The sequence below is a fragment of the Typopeltis vanoorti genome, chromosome 3 (assembly GCF_054136105.1).
Source record: "Typopeltis vanoorti isolate ZY-2024b chromosome 3, IOZ_Tvanoo_1.0, whole genome shotgun sequence".
Classification (NCBI taxonomy): Eukaryota; Metazoa; Arthropoda; class Arachnida; order Uropygi; family Thelyphonidae; genus Typopeltis; species Typopeltis vanoorti.
The window spans coordinates 100,994,973-101,017,961 of NC_143551.1; the positions used below are offsets into that span (position 1 = coordinate 100,994,973).

At 35.4% G+C, this 22,989-nt stretch overlaps 1 protein-coding gene across 1 annotated transcript in view; it reads right to left on the reverse strand.

Moving 5' to 3' along the window:
• Positions 1-22,989, reverse strand: part of Ipo9 (Importin 9) — a 493,522-nt gene that overhangs the window by 281,522 nt on the left and 189,011 nt on the right. Inside the window, exon 11 of the mRNA XM_090390464.1 lies at positions 9,797-9,903. Coding sequence (XP_090246590.1) covers positions 9,797-9,903 — 107 coding nt within the window. The remainder of the gene's footprint in view (positions 1-9,796; positions 9,904-22,989) is intronic.

A 22,989-nucleotide genomic window follows, 5' to 3' on the forward strand; every position in this document is an offset into this window, starting at 1 on the left:
CCCTGTTAGGTACCTGGATACTGATAGAACGAGGATGGGCTGGCAATTTGGGATTTAGCCGACCAAATTCTATTCTTAATGGTTAAACCAAAATACAAAATGATGGTACAACATGACAAAATTTCATGCCACCTGGGGCGTTGCCCGGTTAAACAAGGCCCCCGTTGTTTTCGCCAGGGAACCAGGCGAACAGTGAAAAGTCAGCTACTGGAACAAATCTGAAAACACACCCCAACGCAACATCAACAGAGTTAAAGATCGGTACTATCAACAAAAGAAGCCTGAATGGCAAAGAAATGAAACTAGCTGAGGAATTAGATAAGTACCAGATCGACATAATAGGGGTGACTGAAACAAAAAAGACAAAAACTGGTGAGATCTTTCTGAGCAATAAATACGAAACGTTATATTCAGGCAATAACAATCAAGGAAAAGAAGGAGTACCCATAGTATTCAACACAAAATACGAGGCTAATCTGGAATGGCAGGCAATCTCAAGTAGAGTGATGTGGGCAAATATCAGAATGGGGAATTGGACAATGAGACTTATTTGTGCCTATGGTCCCACAGAAGGTTCTACTAAGGTAGAAGTGGAGGAATTTTTTGAGGCTTTAGAAAAAGCAAATGACACAATGAAAAAGGAAAAGTTGGTCCTTGTTGGGGATCTAAAGATCTAAATAGCAGAGTAGGAAATGATTGTCAAACATACAAAAGATTTTGGGAAAATTTGGAGAAAAGAGCAAAGCTAATAATAATGGCAAATATCTGTCGGATTTCTGCTCAGAACATGTACTGGTTGTTACTAACACCATGTTTCAACATAAAAATGTGCACAAATTCACATGGAGAGAAAAGGCAAGGAATAAGAAAAGTCTCATTGACTATGTTATTGTTGCAAGTGATGTTTTCTCCCTGGTGCAAGACACCAGAGTGTACAGAGGATTTGAAATTGGAAGTGATCACTATTTAGTCTTGAGCAGGATAAAATTGAATTTCATACTGAACAGAATAACATGTAAGAAAGTTTTAAAGCAAATAAAAGTTGAGCAGCTCTCAGATGTGAACTGTAGACTAAAATACACAAAGATTATTGAAGAAAAAATGAAAGAGTTTGAGAACAGGAACCAAACCTTGGAGATTCAGTGGCAAGCCTTGAAAAAAACCCTGACTGATTCAGCTAGTGGTGAAGTTGTCTGCAAGGTTAGAAAAATTAGAACTCCATGGTGGACACAGGAAGTTAAAGAAGAAAGCATATCAAAAGTTCCTGGCGAATAAGTCAGCTTGTGGTCTTAGAGAATACAGAGACAAATGTAAGATAGCTAAACACCGTGTAAAACTAGCTAAGCAAAAGTCATGGGAGGACTTTGGCAAGAACATAGAAAATAAATATCAAGAAGGTGACAAAATATTCTGGAGGTTGTTGAAGAAGCTCAGAAATGGAGGAAACAGCACTGTAAAAGGAATTAGAGATGATAAAGGTAACATGAAAATAGGAGAAAAAGATATCCTTGAAGTATGGAGTAATTACTTCGGAAAATTGCTAAATGAAACAAGCAGTGATAGCACAGTCGTAAAAAACACTCAACAGGCATACAGTCAGGAATACATATCCATAGTTGAAGTAGAAAAAGCCATCAAAGGCTTGAAATGTGGAAAGGCAGCAGGAGTAGATGATATTCGACCAGAAATGCTTAAGTACGGTGGTATAAAAGTCTTACAGTGGCTACACTGCATAGTTCAGAATGCCTGGACAGAGGGACGAATTCCCGATGATTGGAGTAGAGCTCTCATAGTACCAATATATAAAAAGGAAAATAAAACTGAATGTGAGAATTACAGAGGTATTTCCCTACTGAGTGTTCCTGGTAAGATATATGCAAATATACTTGAGAAACGGTTGAGAAGAATTGTGAAAGAAAAGCTTGGCGAAGAACAAGCTGGATTCAGGTCAAATAGAGGCTGTCAGGATCAGATCTTCACTTTACGACAAATAGTATAGAAATCATTGGAATATAACAAAGATCTGTATTTAAGTTTTCTCGATTTGGAAAAGGCATATGGCAAGGTGCCAAGAAAGAAGCTATTCGATACGCTACAGTTATATGTTGTCAATGGGATATTATATATCAAGCAATACTTAGTCTTTTTTTGAGTTGTAAGTCAGCAGTTAGAATTGAAGGAAGTACAGGAAGATGGTTTAATGTTAAATCTGGTGTGAGACAAGGATGTACATTATCTCCTCTGTTATTCATTATCTATATGGATCACATTATGAAGGAATGTGGTATTAAACATGATATCAAAATTGGAGATGTTAATGTCAGCTCTTTGCTTTATGTGGACGATGTTATACTTCTACATAAATCCGCTACTAGTCTGCAAGATTCCCTGACTAAATTGAATAACTGTTGTAATAGATGTGGTATGAAGGTCAGCAATAAAAAGACAAAGACAATGAAAATAGGCAGAATCATTGAAAATATCAACTGTGTTGTGAATGGAGAACCTGTGGAACAAGAAAAACATTTCAGCTATTTAGGCACGATTATTAGTGAAGATGGTAAATTAAATATAGAAATAGACAATAGAATCAACAAAGCTGGTAGGAAGTCAATTGAATAAATTCATATGGGATAAGAGAGAAATTAGTCGGAACACTGAATTAGCTGTATACAAGACAGTGTTCAAACCAGTTTTAACTTATGGATCTGAGAGATGGATCAGAAGTAAAACACTTGACCAAAGACTAGAGACTGCAGATATGAGAGTCCCGAGAAAGATAAGAGGCATGAACAGATGACATCAATGGCAATAACATATTAAAAACGAGGATATTAGGAAAGAACTTGATATTGTCAGCATCCAGGAATGCGTTAGCAGAGCTAAATCTCAGGTGGTATGGTCACTTAAACAGAATGGGCAAGGAAAGATTAGCAAAACAAGTGTTCTCTGCCATGTTGGCAGGAAAACGACCCAGAGGAAGACCAAGAAATAGGTGGATTGGAACGGTACAAAGTGCTTTAGACGATAGAAATGTCAGATCTGATAATGTTGGAGTCTTGACAAGTAACAGACTGATTTGGAGGAAAATTGTAGATAGAAAGTTAATAATGATGTAAATTTTTCATGTAGTACTATCATATCCTGTACACCCCCTTGAGGGTACATGGCAGGAATTTGATGATGATGATGATGATGATCAGAAGGTCAAATTTCAGATGACTGTAGTAGAGCTCTCATGGTCCTCATCTATAAAGAAGAGGTTAAAGTTGGTGAGAATTACAAAGAAATTTTTTTATTTTTTTTTTATTTTTTTTACTAGTGTTGTGATAAGATACAACTACACTTGAGAAGAACCTGAGAAAAACTGTGGAAGGAAAACTTGAATAAGCTAGGTTTAAGCCAAACAGAGGTTGTCAAGATCAAATTTTCAAGACCAGGTTGCCAAGGTTTCACTTTATAACAAATAGCTGAAAAATCTCGGGGACATAAAAGGGATCTGTACTTACGTTTTGAAGATTTAAAAAGCCATACAAAAAGGTACCCAGAGAAAAGCTTTTCAAAATGCTGCAATTACAGTAAATAACACAAATCGTACATTATACAGGGCAATACATAGTCTATATTTAAGATGTAAGTCAGCAGTAAGAATTGAAGAAAATACAAGACAGATTCATTTGAAATCAGATGTTACACAAGGGTGCACACTGTCTCCACTGTTATTCAACATTTTTATGGACCACATTATGAAAGAAAGTGGAATTAAACCTGGTATTAGAATCAGAGATATCACACTTAGCTCTTGGCTTTTTGCAGATGATGTACTCCTATACACATCTAGTGCAAGTCTTCAGGATTCTCTAACTAAATTAAATAATAGCTGTAACAAATCTAGGATGAAACTCAACAACAGCTATTAAAATATTTCAGCTATCTAGGCACAGTTTTCAGCAAAGATGGCAAATTAAGTATGGAAAGGGACAACAGAATAAGTAAAGCTGGTATGGTGGCAAGCCATATGAATAAATTTACATGGAACAAGGGAGAAATTATCAAAAACACTAAACTAGAAGTATACAAGGCAGTGCTCAGACCAGTTTTAAGTTATGAATCAGAGAGTTGGGTTAGAAATAAAGCACTTGATCAAGGATCACAGACCACAAATATGAAAGTTCTGAGAATAATTAAGGACTTGTACACATAGCATCAATGACAGAATCATACTAAAAATGAAGGTAATAGAAAGAAACTTGATACTGTTCAAATTCAAGAATGTGAGAGCAGGGTTAACCTTAAGTGGTATAGTCCTTTAAACAGAATGGATGATGAAAGGTTAGCAAAACAGTTGTTTGATGCCAAGATGGCAGGAAAAAAAGACTCAGAGGAAGACTAATATCGAGGTGAACTGATTCAGACAATTAATTCTTTCTGAAGATACCCTTATAACAAGTGGAAATACATAACAGTCAATAAATCTTGATGATCTCTACATGTTAATCAGTTATTCATATTTTTCATGTGTTTGATACACATTTTCCTACAAAACTTGGATCTAAGAAAGGAATAAAATATATATATCAGCAAGAGGTTGGCCAAGTGTTCAGTATATTTAGCCTCCAACCAACAGGTTGCAGGTGTGAACCCCAGAATGTGCATGAAATGTGTGTGTGATTCTCTCTAGATGGAAGATAAATTTCATCATCCATTGTGAGGAGGGGAGGGGGAGCCCATGGTTATTGAAGGCCTAAAGTGGCTTGAAAAAAAATTCCATATCTGGTCATTCTCTAGAGCAGGATTTTCAAATTATAAAAATAAAATAAAAAATGCAAAAATATATAAAATTAATGAAAATAGGAAAATACTCCTTAACTCACTTGGTACTAAGGTACTATAAGTTATCTTTCATGAGTAGAAGCCACATAAGAAAATAAATAAATAAAAAACACATCCAGACACAGTCACAAACTTTTTCATCTCCCCACAACAATATGGCATCATTAAAACTAACCAATAAAGCCTACAATATTTGTTCCAGTGAAACCTCTCTATCAACAGAACTCTACCATATACATCACACCTTCCTATCTAATGAATATAGTGACTATGGAACTAAAAGGTATGTGAAATTTAAAATCCGGGTTTTAAATTTCACACACCTTGTGTCTGACCTGCAATTCTCCCTCATCTCTCTATCTCCACATTTCCAACGTCCCCCCCTCCCCCCTTCCTTTCAGTTATACTTCATTAATATCGCCATACACTGAATGCCGCTCAATAAGATGACAACCAGGAACATCCTACAGGGTATGTCCAAAATTATTCCTTTCTTATATTCTTCATATATCTTTAAAACATTAGTAATGCTCTAAAAATTGAGTAAAAAGCCAATGACATCATAAAAAGGGGTATTCCTAAACAAAAATAGGCAAAATAGCCATAAAAAATTAATAAAATTAAAAATGAAGATACTAACATAATAAAAAGTACTTGACATCATTAACATTCAAGAATCTGTTAATAGAGTTCATTCAATGTGGTATATAGTCACCTAAGCAGAATGGAGAGGAAAGATTTGGAAAAAAAAAAAAAAAATTTTTTTTTCATGGTAAGATGTCAGGAGAAAAAATGAAAAGAAGACTAAAATCTTAGCAGATCAATGTACTTTAAATGACCAAAATATGTAAATCTCAATATTGCAGACCAGATGAACACATTTGGAAGAAAATTGTCAATAATAAGCTAGTAAAAATGTCAACTTAATTACGTACTACTATCTATCCTGTACTTTAGGATATACATTAAGAATCGATGATGAACAATGAAGTTAATTAAATTATAAAAAATGCATTGTGAATAATTTTTAAATCCATAAAAATTAGGGAAAATAGTTATTATTATTAAGAGAGACCTCCAGGGAGTCAGGGACTCCTCGAGCGAGACCACATACTACATGCACCAGCTATCATACTTATTCTTGAATTCATTCACACTGCTTGCACACAACATCCAATGGCAATCCATTCCAATCATGCACCACTCTATGAGAGAAAAATCTAGATCTCACCTCCTTCTTAGCAACATTCATTTTAAGCTTCCAAGGATGCTCTCTTGTCCTTTCCCCATCCTCCATAAAATGAAAAATTCCTTCAACTGAAATCCTGTATGACCATTTCAGAAGTTTGTAAGTCTCGATCATATCACCCCCTCTTTCTCCTGTTTGCTAGTTTTTGCTATCTACAAATTCTCAATTTATCTTCATAATCAGTATTCCACAATCCTGACATCATTTTTAACACACTCCTTTTTGCACTCACCCACTTTCTTTCTCTCTCCCCCCCCCCACTGTATCAGAATCACAATGAAAACCAGGAGACCAGATCTGAGCACAATAGTCCAAGGGAGGTCTTATCAAGGCCTTGTAAAGAGGCAAAATGACATCCTTATCTTTGTGAAAGTTTGTTCTGGCCTTGCAATTATCTTTTGAGTTGTATTTGCAATCTTCGCCAGGTGGCCCCTGAACTTCAAATTCCTATCTATTAACACTTCAAGATCCATAGCCTGATCAGTTTCTTCTAGCATAATGCCACCAACATAATAAAACATTGGATATCTAATCATGCCAAAGTTCATTTACATTTACTTACATTACATTTACTTACATTAAATTGATGCGCACAATTGCAGACTATTCAAATCGTACTGCAAAACAGCCACATTCCTGATTACATTACCTACCTTTGCATCATCAGTAAATAGATGTATGTTGCCTATCAAATCCTTCCAAACACCATTAATGTGCAGATTGAATAACAGTGGACCATGGAATGATCCTTGAAGTACACCACCGGGTCATCTTAAATCATGCACACTCATATCCCCCAAATAAGACTTTTTGATATGCCAGTCACGCCATCCTCTTATCCAAGATATTTCATAATCTAAACCCATATTCTTCAATTTATGCACCAGTCTTCCATTCTGTCAAAAGCTTAGCAAAATCCAAAAATATTGTAGTATATCCATTCCCCTTGTCAAGTTCAATGGTAACATGATTATAGAATGTGAGTAAGTTGCTAAAACATGACCTTCCCTTAGTAAACCCATACTGGTCATTATAGAGTGGAGATTCAATGTCAACCCATTTCTGAATGCAAGCCCTAACCAATTTTCCAAAACCTTCGCCGTCACTCCTGAGATACTGATTGGTCGAAAGTTGGTTATATCGGCCTTTGCACTACTCTTGTGCAATGGGATTACCATACATTCCTGTGGATCTTCCCTGTTCTGAGACTCGAATTATATAGCCTGGTCAAAGGAACTGCCAGTTCAGCTGAACTGGATATTTTATCAAACTAACTGGCCATTATATCAAATATCTCATATCACATGATATAGTTATATCAAATACAGCAGATGCCACTTATTGTGATTACTTTGAGACAGTCACTTTTCAATAACCAGTTGATAACATTAAGCAAAGGATATCAAAAATTGCATCATTTATTTCAATTTATTGTTACGAAGATTATTTAATTTAATGTTATAAACAACTTTTTAATAAGCAATAATATAAAATTTATTTTAAAAACTTATCTAGCATTGTCTCTTGTGTGTTTGAATGTAGCAGTTCATGAATAAATTGCTCATTCTCATAATGCCTTTTGAAGTTTGTTGCTCTATGTTGCACATCACGAAGTATTTGTAGAGCTTCTTTCATATGGGCATTGGTTGGAGGAGCTTCTAAAATTTGTTCTTCTATATTTGTATTAGGTTCACTTTCTTCTACTAGTTTCAAGTTCTCATTGGAAGCAGCTTGACATTTCTGACACTGTCATTGTAGCCACCACTTCAATGTTGTCAATATCCAACCAATTTTCATAGTCTTCTTTTGACATACTGTCTGGAGTTTTATCAAAAATTTCAATTGTAAGCTATTCAAATTCTTTGGAAGGAGTTTGTTTTAAAAAAATCCACCTTTTTGGAAGCAGTTTTCAATAGTCTTCTCTGAGACTTTCCATGACATTGCTACCAAATGCCAAGAAGGGAAATCTTTTTTGCAATTGCACTTGTATCAGATTAGTGTTTTATATAATCAAGTTTAGCAATAATTCTTGCATGAACTTCCTTGCGATAATAAGCTTTAAAAGTTCATATGATACCTTAGTCACATGGTTGAATTAACAATGTAGTGTTTGAAGGCAAGAAGATTACTTTGATGTTCTTTAATGATAAATTGTTTGTGGGTGCAGTGCAGTTGTCTACTAACAAGACAATTTTTCGCTTTAATTTATGATCCCACTTAACTAACCAACTGTTGAGAATGGCATTAGTCATCCAAGCATTTGCACTAGAACAGTAGTCAACAGGCAAACTTTTGACACCTTTAAAACACCGAGGATGTTTACTTTTTCCAATCACTAGGAGCTCTTGTTTCTCACCTTTCATATTAGCACAACAAAGAACGGTCACTCACTCTTTTGAAGATTTAAATCCTTTAGTACTTTCATTTTTAAACAAATAAGTATGCTCAGGCATTTAGAGTCCTGTTTCTTCTGCATTGTAAATACCCTCAGGAGAATATTCAGCAGTAATTTTTGGCCACTTGGTCTTAATCCATGCATCAACTGATAAAAAAATCAGCACTTTTTTCTTCACCCTGAATACGCTTGTACACAACATTCTCTCACTTTTTCCACCTGTTAAACTATCCAGCAGTTGCAATGAAATTTTCTTTGCCCATTGTTTTTGCAAGTTATTCTGCTTTTTGATGCATCAAAGGCCCATTAATTGAAGCATTCTTTTCATGAACATTACTAAACCAAATTTTTAATGCTGATTCAACTTGAGTATCCTTACCAGATCAGGCTCTCTTCCGATCCATGTTCTCATTAGTAAGAGCTGAAGTTTCAATGTTTGATCTGTTTTTTAAAATCTTACACAAAAGTGGTTTTGAAATTTTTTAATGTACAGCCACACTATGCTGACTCATTCTGGGCAACTTATCGTAGCACTCCAAAATTCTTTGATTTTCTTGAAAAGATAAATCTTTACATTTTTTACTTGCTTCTGCCATAATGCTAAGGACTGTTTTAACGAGCACTTAATCAAATTCACTTACTGAAAGAGAGCAGGAAAATAAACTCGAACAATCACAATCCAACTGTATTTATACCCATCAGTCTTTGCCTGGAAGATTTAAGATTTATGGAAGAATAAGATTAAAAGAAGATTAACACAAAAAGATTAACACAAAGTCAGAAAATTTATCATATTTTCTCCTGATTAACCCTTAAAGTTCTTAATTCTGAGAAGCAAAAGGTGAAACATTCGAGGATTTTGATAACAATAACCAGAACTTTGATTATAATAGACGGATTATTTATTCTTAATTCATTTTAAATTATGTGTTTTGGGAACCGACTGATTTTGATAACAATAGCTGATTGATAATATTATCCGCGATCACAATAAAAAGATTCTACTGTATTTCATTGCGCAGAATAAAATATTGTTACACTTTTTTTTGCTAGACCTTGAAATTGTTATTCAAATCAATACTGCAAACAAAGTGTAAGTGTGGTGATGATGTCTAGATTCATAGTTCAAGTAGAAAAATGAGGATATCGTTTTTGGAGGTCAAAGAAATTATGCTTGTCATGAGAAAAATTTGCAAATATTGAAAATGACTATACAGATAGAGTAAGAAGTGTTGTGTTCCAGATTTTCAATTCCTTGTAATTTCAAATGGGAGAACTATTTTTAGACTGATTTTTTCAAGGATTATTAAAACACTTACCAATATTCAGCTCCTGTATTCTTACTACCCTCTGCTTCCTGTAAATGCTTTGTCACTGCAATACAAAGTCCAGATGCTGTTTCATCACCAAATTCTTGACTAAGTGACTGAAAAGATGAACAATATAATCAGATTTCATAACCAGCATACACTGATTAGATAAAAAATTCTTTATTACTAATCTAGTGAACAAAATATAATGCAAGGATAATAAGTTTCAATAAGACAATTTCCAATATAAATAAAACTTTCATTAAATTTACTAACAATACAATCTATAAAGGATTTTTTTATTTGTGTTTTCTGTTTCCTTTAAGCTGGAGCACTTCTTTTTCATTCCATTTCTATGGTGTAATAAACCTTAGTCATCTTCAGTGGTCATTTCTGGAACCACGTGAACACTTTCAGCCACTGATTTATGGGTTAATATTCAATTTCCCAATGTAGTGCTACATCTTTCAGAGCTGAACATACACTTTCATCTTAATGACTTTTTGGCTTTGTATTCCTGTTATGAAGTTTAACAGATTTAATCCTCACTGTGGTTAACTGAAGGAGACTAAAGAATTTTAAGCTACATAATTCTAACTTAAAATATACGTTTTAGGTTAGAATTATGTGCAATACTGGAAATGGGACAATTTACAGTTGGATGAACTTCAGCAGGTTGCTTAATGTTCAAAGCCAAATAACTGGAAGGAGACCTCAACATTGCTTTTAAGGAATACAAAAAACCGACTGGGGCTTCTGACCTAAGTTCCAATTTTCACCTTCATGTGGTGCACCCCATTAGCAGGTATCCACTGGGTACTGAACGAAAGAGAATGCTGGCAATTGGAATTTGGTAGACCAAATTGCACTCTCTACCGGCTTAAACCACAAATACATATGATAATACAACATGAGATTTCATACCAGCTGGGGCATTGCCTGGTTAAACAAGAACCCTCCTGTTTTTATCAAGGAACCAAGGCAAACAGTGGAGAGTCATCTAATGGAACAAATTCTGACTTAACATCTAGAAGAAGAAACCCAACATCAGAGGAACTGAAGACAGGAACCATCAATATAAGGAGTATTAATGGAAAGGAAACTGAACTTGCAAAAGAACTGAAAAAGTACCATATAAACATAATTGGCTTTACTGAGACAAAGAAGACAAAAACAGGCAAGATATTACTAAATAAGTATAGAATGTTATATCAAGATAATAAATCAAGGAGAAGAAGGAGTAGTGAGAGCATTCAACACCAAACATGATGATCTTGATTGGAAGACAGTTTCAATTTTTCAATATGAGGGCAAACTTCAAAATAGAGAAATAGACAATGAAACATATTTGTACCTATGGTTCCTGTGAAGGAATTTTTCAAGGCATTACAGGAGTCAGCTGACACAAAGAAAATGGAAAAAAGTGGTCCTTGTTTGAGATCTAAACACAGCAGAGTAGGAAATTAATTCTACCAGGCATATAGGAACATTTTGGGAAAATTTGAAGAAAAGGCAAAGCTAATAATAACAGGAAGTATCTGCTAGATTTCTCTTCAGGATACAGACTAGTAATTACTAACACCATGCTCCAACATAAAAGATGTGCACCAGTTGATATGGAGAGAACATGCAAGAAATAAGAAAAGCCATATTGACTAAGCTGATAGTGATATCTTCATGCTGGTTCAGGAAACAAGAGTGTGTACAAAGGATTTGAAATTGGAAGTGACCATCGCTTAGTGGTAAGTAGGATAAAAATGAATATCACATTGAAAAGAACACTGTGTAAGAAAGTATTTAAAAAAAATTAAAGTTGAGCAAGTTTTAGAAGTAATCTATAGACTTGACTATACAAACATTATTGAAGAACATTTGACACAGTCTGATGCATTTGACAAAGCATTGATTAAGTTTAGCAAGGGAGATATGTGGTGAAGATGTGTGTAAGGATAGAAAAATAAGAACACCAGACGGACAAAAGAAGTTAAAGAAGCAGTTCTGGAAAAGAAGAAGCATACCACAAGTTCCTAGCAAACAAGTTGGCAGATTCCCTAAAAGAATACAGAGAAAATTGTAAGAGAGCTAAACTATGTGTAAAAGTAATTTAAACAAAAGTAATGGAAGAACTTTCATCAGAATATAGAAAATAAACCAGGAAAGCAGCAAAACGTTCTGGAGGCTATTGAGAAAGCTTAGAAATGAAGGAAATAATATCGTAAAAGGAAACAAAGATGATACAGGTGGCATGAAAACTGAAGGTAAGGATATCTCAGATGTCTGGAGTAATTACTTTGAAAGACTATTAAACAAAACAAGCAGTGAGAGAACCATACCAGAATATTTTCAAGAGGCATGCATAGATGAGTACATATCAACACTTGAGGTAGAATAGTCATCAAAAACTTGAAATATGGAAAGGCAGCAACAACAGATGATATTATTATTATTATCATCTAAGACCTCCAAGGATTCAAGGACTCATCGAGAGAGGCTGTAAATTACCCAACCCAGCTATCATACCTTCCCTTAAATTCATTTACACTAGATGCACTCACTACCCCTAAGGGCAAATTATTCCACTCACTCACTGCTCTCTGGGAGAAAAACCTAGCTCTTACCCCTTTCTTGACTGTGAACAACCTTAACTTCCATGGATGTCCATGTATTCTCTTCCCGCCTTCCATATAACAAAAAATTTCATCACTTGAAATGCTATAACATCCATTCAAACGTTTATAGACCTCTATCATATCACCCCTCTTTCTCCTGTTTACTAGAGTCTGCAATCCACATACTCGCAATCTGTCCACATAATCTAAATCCCATAATCCAGATATAATCTTTGTAACTCTTCTTTGCACCCTTTCCACAGCTTCTTTATCCCCTTGGAACCCAGGAGACCAAATCTGCACACAGTAATCCAGGTGTGGTCTTATCAAAGCCTTATAAAGACATTCAAACAGAAAAGATCAGATACGAAGGTTTAAAAGTTTTGTAGTGGCTACGCTGCATAATTCAAAGGGCTGGTCAGAAGATCAAATTTTGGATGATTGGCATAGAGCTCTTATAGTTCCCATCTATAAAAAAAAAAAAAAAAGAATCAAGCTGAATATGTGAATTACAGAAGAATTTCTCTACTAAGTGTCCCCAGGTAAGATTCATGCAAGCATATTTAGAAAGATAATGCTGGATCTAATATCCATTTGACATATAATAATACTCAGAAAGAGATTGAGAAAAACTGTAAAAGAGAAACTTGGAGAAGAACAAGCAGGGTTCAGGCCAAATAAAAGTTGCCAAGATCAGATTTTCACTATTAAACAAATAGTTGAGAAACCTTGGGAATATAACAAGGATCTGTATTTTAAGTTTGTAGATCTGGAAAAGTTATATGACAAGGTGCCCAGAGAAAAGCTTTTCGAAAAACTGCAATTATATGGGTTAAATGGAACATTACACAGGGCAATACATAGTTTATATGTAAGTTCTCCTTACAGACAACTGTAAATAAATTTAGCATAATAATCAGCATAAAAAAAAAAAAAGACAAAACTATGAAAATAGGCCGGAACATAAAAAATTTCAGGTGTATGCTCAATGCAGAACACATAGAACAAGTAAAGTATTTCAGCTACTTGGGCCCAGATTTTAGTGAAGATGGCAAGTTATATCTGGAAACAGACAGAGTAAGCAAAGCTGGTATGGTGGGTAGCCAGTGGAATAAATTTATATGGAATAAGAGAGAAATTAGTCATAACACCTAAATAGTAGTATACAAAAAGTGTTCAAACCAGTTAAGTTATGGATCTGAGAGTTGGATTAGAAATAAAGAACTTGATCAAAGACTAAAGACCAGAGAAATTAGGGTTCTGGGAAAAATTAAGAGGGTGAACAATGATATCAATGGCATAATCATGTTAAAAAATGAAGGTATTACAAAGGACCTTGACATTGTTAGCATTCAAGAATGTGTAAAGCAGAGCAGATGTAAAAAGTGGTACAGCCACTTAAATAGAATGGGTGAGGAAAGGTTAGCAAAAGAGGTGTTTGGTGCCAAGATGGCAGAAAAGAGACCCAGAGGAAGATGAAGATCTAGGTGGATTGATTCTGTCAGAGGTACCTTACAAGAATGAAATGTGAAACATGACAACACTGGAGTGCTGACAAGTAACAGACTAATTTGGAGGGAAAATGCTGAAATTGATTAATAATAAAGTAAACTTAATCATGTAGCACTCTCATAGTAGCCTGAACACCCTTTGAGGATAAATATCAAGAAATTGATCATAATAATGAACTTCAGCAAGGTGTTATAATAATCATTTGGAGATATCTTGCATATATTACACAGTCATTTCAATAACCATGTGACCAATTGTTGATTTGATAATTTAATAATTCTGCAATTCCTCTTTTAGCTCTATGTCTTGTCTCTATATCATAGCTAGCATCAGTTCTGTTGAGTGTAAAGTTGTTCTATCAGCCAACTTTTTAATAATTGGCATGATTGTTTAACCATGTGATGCTACAGCTGACATGATATTTGATTAGAGAATACCATCAAATTTAAATGTGCAGTTTAAGAAAATAAAACAGTTTAATTAATCAAATAAGCTCTTCCTTTCATTTATCTGAATGTAGGATGCTCTGTAAGAAGGTAACTAAGCCACAATTTCTCATCAGCTGTCCAAAATCCTTAAAGGTTACATGAAAATGGGGTCTCCCAATTATATAGTTTTGTCTTTAATGCTGGTTACGCTTTGAAATGACCAGATTAAATGAAAATTATATAGAAACTAAAGTTTGGGAGTTTCCTCAATATACAGAATAAGTACTTGTAGCAAATGTGTTACCTATAAAACAGAACACATTTTAGCTTATTTAGTCATTATTTTTAGTGAAGATGATAAACTACACACAGAAACAGAAAATGGAATAAGTAAGGCTGATATTGTATAGAGCATATGAATAAATTTATGTGGAAGAGATACTCATCCCATGAATGCAAGTGTTCGAGCCATTGTTGACACATGAATCAGAGTTGAATAAAACAGCTGAACAAAGAAACAGATCATTGATATGAAATGAAAACGGAAGAGTGAGCCTTGGTAAGATCATATCTTGACTACTGCATGTAGATCTGGTCATCTGGGTTTCTTGGGGATGAGAAATAGGAGGGGTGGATCCAGATGCAAATCACCAAGTGGTATCAGGTGTGTGGAATAAACCTTATTAGGACATGTTAAAGATTTGTGGCTTACAGAAACACAGTGACAAGCAGAGAAGGAGTAAAATGACTGAGATATACAAATTACTGAAGGTTTTTTTTTTTACAAGATTAATACAGAGAAAATTTTTCAGAAGAGGTCTGGCAGTGTGAGAACGAGGGGTCATCCTTAGAAACTGAGCAAAAGTGTAGTTAGCACGAGTGTCAGGGCTAGATTAATGGGGGAAAATGAAAGTTTGTTGTCAAAACCTGCTGCTAGGTGTGCTCAGTAGCTGCAGCGTGCTCTTTGTGCCAGTTGGTACGCTATTTTAAAAAGTTCTGTCTTTTTTGAACACCCCTCATACATGACTTTCTTCCCACCCTCACAATCAATCAGTGACAACAGTATACGGCATTCCTGTTTGTCATCGGCCAAACCTTGTAGGTACACAATAATTCATAATGAATAAATTTCAATATCTTTTATAGTCAATGATGTCTTAAACTTGCTATTCTTCAGTGAGGTAAGGTCAACTGGATTCAAGATTGGCTGTCCAATAGGTATCAGAGAGTTGTGTATGGTGGAGCAATATCAAAGAGGCAGAAGGTTACAAGTGGGGTTCCAGAGGGCTCAGTACTGGGACCTATATTGTTTAATCTTTATATCAATGACATTGTCCGTGGATTGTAAGGGGATATTCAGTTGTTTGCGGATGATGTGAAGCTGGGAAGAGTTATTAGTAATAGTGCAGATGTGGTAGCCCTGCAAAAGGATATGAATAAGCTAGATAGATGGGCAATTAATGGGGTGTCAGTTTAATGCAGCAAAAATGTAAGGTCTTGAAGTTTGGGACACATCAATGGGATGCCGCATACTCTATGGGAGGAGTTAAACTGGAGGAAGTAGGAGAGACAAGAATTCTGGGTTTGATGATTGATAGAGACCTGAAATTTAGGGGGACATATTGCAAAGGCAGTGAAGGTAACGCAGAGAATTGCTGCAATAATGAGAAGGACACTGACCTGCAGAGATAAAATGGTTATCATTCCATTGTATAAGACTCTGATCAGACCACACTTAGACTACTGTTCTCAGATCTGGTCCCCAGGATTTGAAGGGGATAAATTAACTGTGGAAAGGATACAAAGACGGATGACAAAGATGGTGTCGGGACTGTACAATGTTAGTTATGAGGATTGGCTGAGGGAGTGTGGACTGCAGAGTTTGGTGGAAAGAAGAGGGAGGGATGATATGATTGAGACTTTTAAACTGTTGAGAGGTGGTTACAGGGTTGTCACTGGAGAGTTCTTTCGCTTGGTTGAACAGCGGGAAGGAGTCATGATAAGGGGCTATCCCTGGAAGTTACGAAAGGAAACTGTGAGAAAGAGGGCGAGGAGTAGTTTCTTTGCATGAAGGGTGGTTGAACCATGGAATGCATTGCCTGATGGAGTGTTGAGAGCGAGAACGGTCAATGCATTTAAGGAGTGGTATGATAGACTTTGTGTTTCCTAGGAGGGACCTCCCTCGATGAGTCTTGATAAACTTGTGTTTCTTAGAAAGGATCTCCCATGATGAGTCTTTTGACTCCATGGAGGTCTGAATAATAATAATATTGATAACATCCATTTCATCAGGTTTATCTTGTCGTAGTTACTTCCACTATCACCTCTCTTGGACATAAACATAGCCACGGCTTCTTCAGCAAACCAAAAATCTGGTATACTTTTCTGCTAAAGACACTTCTCACTGCTAACATTGTATAAATTCCAAATGTACACAACCTCGGCATACTGGTCACACATTTCAGTGGTGCACCTAAAACAAACTACTATGGGAATCCTTGATGCTATCCAAAAGAAGGCAATTCAATTAACCGATAACATCTCTCTCACATGCACACACAGATTCACTCTACTTTCTCATAGATGTTGTGTTTTAGCCTTATATATACCTCTTCATTAGTTATTTCCTTAGACATTATTCTATTGAACTAGCCACTAATCATTCTCCAACTCTCTTTGAAACTCTAAGAACAAGAAGATTTGCTATTCAACATCTATTTATTATCCAGCTACAATTCAGTGAACATCAACTTCTCTCCCTCATTTTTTGTTCTATCTTCCTCTATTCTTTGGAACTACATTTCTCACTCTGTCTTCCCCAAAGAATACAACTACACCTGTTCAGGAAGCATGTCAGCAGATTTGTTACTCTTGCCCACACATGGCACTGATGTGGCTACAGATTTTGTAACTTTTCATATATGTATGACCTGGAAAAGTCTGTATACAGCAATTATTACATAGCTGTTACCTGTAAAAGAGCTACAACTTTTATAAGTAATTAAATTTCTTGGAAATAAATTTGTAAATTCAAAAATGACATTAAATAATAATTATCATTTACCCCAAGTTTATTTATCTGAAAGCTTTACATTAATATCTACTGTTCCTGTGAATGAGTTAGAATTGCCAAACGGGACATTTGAGAAATATAAGAACACATGAAAGTTAGAAACAAATGAGCTAATGACCTGGGATCTACGACATAGGTTCAAAAAGCTTCCGGCTTGACATACAAAATTCAGGCCAATTTTAAAATGCTGTGCATGACAGATAGCACTATCTATGGGGAGCTTAGTGTAACAGTTTCAACCCTCTACCTGCGTTATTTAGCTGGAGGCACTCGTTTAACGTGTGGCATGCTAATTGGCTGTAATGTTAAAAAATTTGAGTACCATGTTGTGATGAAGTTTTTCACCAAAGAAGGGCTTTCTCCCAAACAGCAACTGGATGGTGTTTATGGGGAAGCTTCTCTTTAATATTGAAGGAATGGGCTAAATAGCTTTGCCTCAGAAGAGAGAGCAGTGAAGATCCTTGTGATAGTCGGCCTGCGGAAGTGATGACCGAGGAAAACGTTTCTCTCTCTCTCTCTTGTTGAGCAGGAGCTGCTCAATGACAGACAGCTGAAGCTCAAAGAAATCTCAGCAAGGTTGGGGCTTTCTATAACAACTGTCTTTCGCATCATTCATAAGAAACTTCACATGATGGTCAGTGCAAGGTGGGTGCCTCAACTTCTCTCTTCAATTTAGAAAGAGCATCATGCAACCTGTTCCTGCAAGTTTTTAGAGCTTTGCCAAAGGAATCAGAGAGAAGCACTGGAATTCATTGTCACCAGGGATGAAGCCATGGTCCTTTATTATGAATCTCTTTCCAAAAGGAAACCCATGGAGTGGTGCAAACCAGGTGAAGCACTGCCAAGAAAAGCCAAGGTCACTCAGTCCTCCAAGAAGATCATGGCAACAATCTTTTGGGATTGCCAGCAAATTCTCTTGATTGACTTCAAGGAAAGTAATACTACTGTGAATGCAGAATATTATGCTTCCCTCCTGCACAATGACAGACAGCTGAAGTCATAAAGGAGAAGAGATGAGGAATGCTGAGTCATGGTGTTTGCCTGCTTCACAACAATGCTCCAATCCATACAGCTATTGTTGCAAAGGCTGCAGTGAAGGAATGTGGATTCCAGGAAATTGAATACCCACCCTACAGCCCAGATCTAGAACCCAGTAACTACTACCTCCTCTTGAAACTAAAGAAAGACCTTCGAGGAAGAAAATTTGCAGATGACAATGAGGTGAAAGATACAGTTTTAGGCTATTTTGCAGACAAACGTACAGACTATTTTTTCAAGGGCATAGAAATGTTAATTCAAAGATGTGAAAAGTGTGTTGAAGTAAAGGGAGATTATGTCGAAAAGTAACACAGTTGTTTTCTTTCTATCACCTCTAAAAGTTAGTCAGGCCAGAAACTTATGAAACCACCCTTGTAGCTCAGTATTGTAAAAATAACATTTTATATATATATATATATATATATATATATATATTGTTTTAATTCTTATTTACCTTATTGATATTATTTATTTTCTTTTATCTTAACTTCTTAATTTCTTGTCAGTTGTAACTCCGAGTTTGTAATCATTGCTTGAGCTAGTCCTATCACTTTTAATCCTTTAGTCTACAATTTCATCCCCCCCCCCCCCTCAAGGTCATAACTATGCTACTTTCACATGTGTGGAGTATAGATTCAGGAACTACTTCTGGCTGGAACCAATTCCTTTGTCTAACTAGCTGACTTTCTTTTACACTGATCTTTAAAAATTTATTTGTATAGCAACTGAGCTTATTAAAGATCATACAAAGGAACTGTTTGTCTTTCCTATACATGTAAGAGAAATGCTCAGCAGAACACGGAATTATCTCTAATATTCAATCCTAATTCAAGCAACATCTGAAACTTGCTATTAGTCATTTTTTTTGAGATTTTTTTATGAGGACTGCATTGGTAAGTCGAAATCAGGCAAGTTATTAACAAACAAAATAATTTATTCGTACTAAGACAAGGTAATTATAAAATAACAGAAATAGGATCCCACACATATCAAAATTCATCTGGCTCTTATCAATTCTGTAAAGTAACAATGCAATGCACGTATCTGGTTCTCAAATTAATTAAAACAGCTTTTCTAGCCTTCAGCTTAAAGACAAAGATAAATATATACGTTCACATATACATCAGACACATGGTTAGTTTCACACAGACTTCAAAGCAATTTAATTCAGACCATTACCATAATTATACTTAATTAGCTTCACATTCAATCTCCCTTGCAACACTTAACGTTAACGCTAATAATTCTTTAGATAACCTTTCCACAATAATTTAGAAGTGCAGTTTTCCGACTTCACAACTTTACATTATACTAGCAGCTATATAATCAACAATCCCTGCTCTAAGATTTACAATCCATAACAGTTCTACATTAATCTTACTTGAAACTTTTCTCTGCCAGTTCAGCATTCAAGATCCTAGAGATCACGAACATAATATGCTTCTTTCCCGTTAGAATTGCTAACAGACACTATTCCACGGCTACGACAATACAGCATTCTCGGAGATCGCTTAAAGAACTTCGCGACGGGACTTCTCAAACAGGCCGACACCACTGTTAAAAATCTCCTATCATCATCGAAATACTGCCAGTGGGATCTCTATCCTTCCCCCATCCTTGGAATGGCTGGACCCAGGGACCTCTTCGAAGTGACACCGGAACAAGTCAGGAACAGAGAGCCAGGAGTAGAGTGCCTGTCTCCTTTTATTCTATGTTCACATCCTTGGAACTTCTTCAGATTGAGTTCCCTGGATGTTCTACCAGGGGTTCCTCCCCCCCCCCCCCCCACGAAATTTCCGAGTCATGGCGGAAAAACCCCATAACTCGTTGACCTTCGCACCTGGTGATAGCCTCAGGTCTACATTTCTAATCCTGTCTGGGCTATCTCTTTGTTTGTACAATATTGGCAGTCAAATAATTTAGCAATTCATTCTAATATTTTACCAGATTACATACAATACTAATCAAAAAATGTTAATTAAACTACAAGTATTTTGTATTAACTTTCTTTCTCAAGTAAAATCAGTAATTAAAAATTTTGTACAAAATTCTTTCTATACAAGATTTTACAGTATGTTTCAATATCACACTATGGGATTGCATGTGACCTAGTGCACATTATGGATTATAAGGTGCACTAAGTCACATGCACATTCTATGTATATAGCAACTTTGATGAACAGAGGTTCAAAGAACTGGTTAAAATAAATCTGTGAAGGTTGCAGTGAAGGACTGTGGATTCCAGAAAATTTAATTCTATTTAATTGCATATTTTAGCACTTGCTTGTTCTGGTTCACTTAATGACTCATCCTCAAGAACAGAGAGAATCAAAACTTTGGTCTTCTGCAAGGGGCATGTTTGTCTCAACCACCATGTTATTTAGTACAGACCTGAAGTGGCATGAAGACATGTTTTCTAAGATAACTTTTGCTCCACATATCGAGTAAATGTTCTTCCATTATTTTTAAAGCCTGAATAATCCACATAAAAGCACAGCCACAGAACATGCATAACTCTCTTTTTTCACTCAGTATTTCCCTTGGGGAGGGGGTATAATGCTAACTTCTGCAGTACTGGGCTGACTTGTTTGCACATTAAATGGTAATAAATCCAATTCAATCCTTGATGTATTGCTTTTAATTACCAGTAAGCTTTAAAACAAGTTAGGATAGTACATGTCTCAATGTAAGAGGGTAAATAAAAAAAAAAAAGGCTAGCAATATTTTTTATTTGACAGGTATTGTAAACATATCACATTATAAAAATGAAAATGAAAGAGAATTATTTTTCAATGTAACCTCCAAGCTTTTTCAAACTTGTGTTATCACTTCAATTTTTTTTTTTTATTTCTCTACTTGAAGCAAGTGGTTTTGTTTGTGTTTTGCTGGAGAAGGGAGCATCTTATACTTGAGAAAAATTACATCTTGTTTTCATCTTACCAAAGCATGAGTAAACCAAAGTTTGTATGTGAAATACCTTTGCAATTAAGCTAATATGCAAAACACTCCTTAAGCATGTATATGCTGCCATGCTTGATCTAAATATATATAGATCAAGCATGGCAGCATATACACATGCACGTGAAAGTCATGTGCAACTTTTATTTGCTTACACTTTGATAAAATAAGGATGGAAACAAGAAATCTGATTTCTTTTCAAGCATATAATATACTTCACAATTCAGTTAAAAAAAAAAAAAATTGCTGCAACTATCCTGGATACTGTAATACACCTTTTACAATTTATTGATGGAGAAAAGACTGAAGATAGCGCTCAGCATCTTCCTGGATCTAGGTTTCCACTATGGGATAAACAGTCAAAATGAGTCTGTGTAGAGATATTCACCAGAATGCACAACAATATACATGCCTGAGAAGGGAATGTATACATTATAAGATACATATATACAAGTAGTACTGTTATGTAGATACTTTATATGTAAACTGTTTCCTTATACATGGATAAAACAAGAATATAAGTTTTTGTCAAGTATAATATGATGATTCTGCTAAAAATAAGAAGCCTGCAAAGCTAGTTTTATATCACACAAAATGGATAGATAATTTTATATCACTTTTACTTGTAAAATATTGAACATTAAGGTCCTTAGAGTTCAAAAAGATTGAAGTTGTAAGGTGGAAAGGATCACAAAGAGCGATGTAGAATCTTTGACATAAGAACAATTGAGAAATAGAAGCATTTCAATTGCAGAAAATGCAGATGGTTGTTCTGTAAGCCAGAAGGCAAGAAATGCAGCATATTGAATATGATTCTGCATTGTTTTGCCTGTGGACTGTTCTGACAGATTGAAATTATTCTTCTGATGTCCCAAAATAACACTGTTTTGAAAATGGGCAGTTCATATTTGAACTGTTTATGCTATGATTTTTTCATCCCAAGTGAAATTTTTTCCCCATCGAGTACAGATCATCTGTCAATAATGTTACTCAATGTAACATTCTGGAACCACAAAAATTACATAGTTCATTATTCTTCTGGCATGGATATGGACAGGGAGATGCCATGTGAATATTGTTAAAGCCAGTGCAATGGTGGAAACTTCAAAAAAATATTAAGTGGGGGGGGGGGGGGACCATTAAGGTTCACTTTTCATTGACACGTTTCTGAAAAATACATGACATGCTACAATTTGTCAAATAAATTATTAAGGACTGATTTCCCTCATATGTCATATGCATCCTAAAGTGTCTTATGAAGGTATTAATATTTGTTTCTCTTTGCATATATAGACCTCATTATTACATGATGTATTACTGACAGAATCCATGTGGAAATGGAAACCAAGGTTCATCAGGTGTAATTTTTCTCCTTCGAGACTGAAGATTACATAGTCACTAATTTAAAGGCTGAATGCTACTACTACTCAAAATCATTATTTGATCCTGGAGAATGGTGAAGGTGAATAAAGAGTGGTGCAGTTAAATTCACCACTTATTATTTAGTGTATGGAGGAAAATACAAGAAATTAATGAACAAAACTATATACAGACTGACAGTTCAGTTAACCATGTTATATCAGA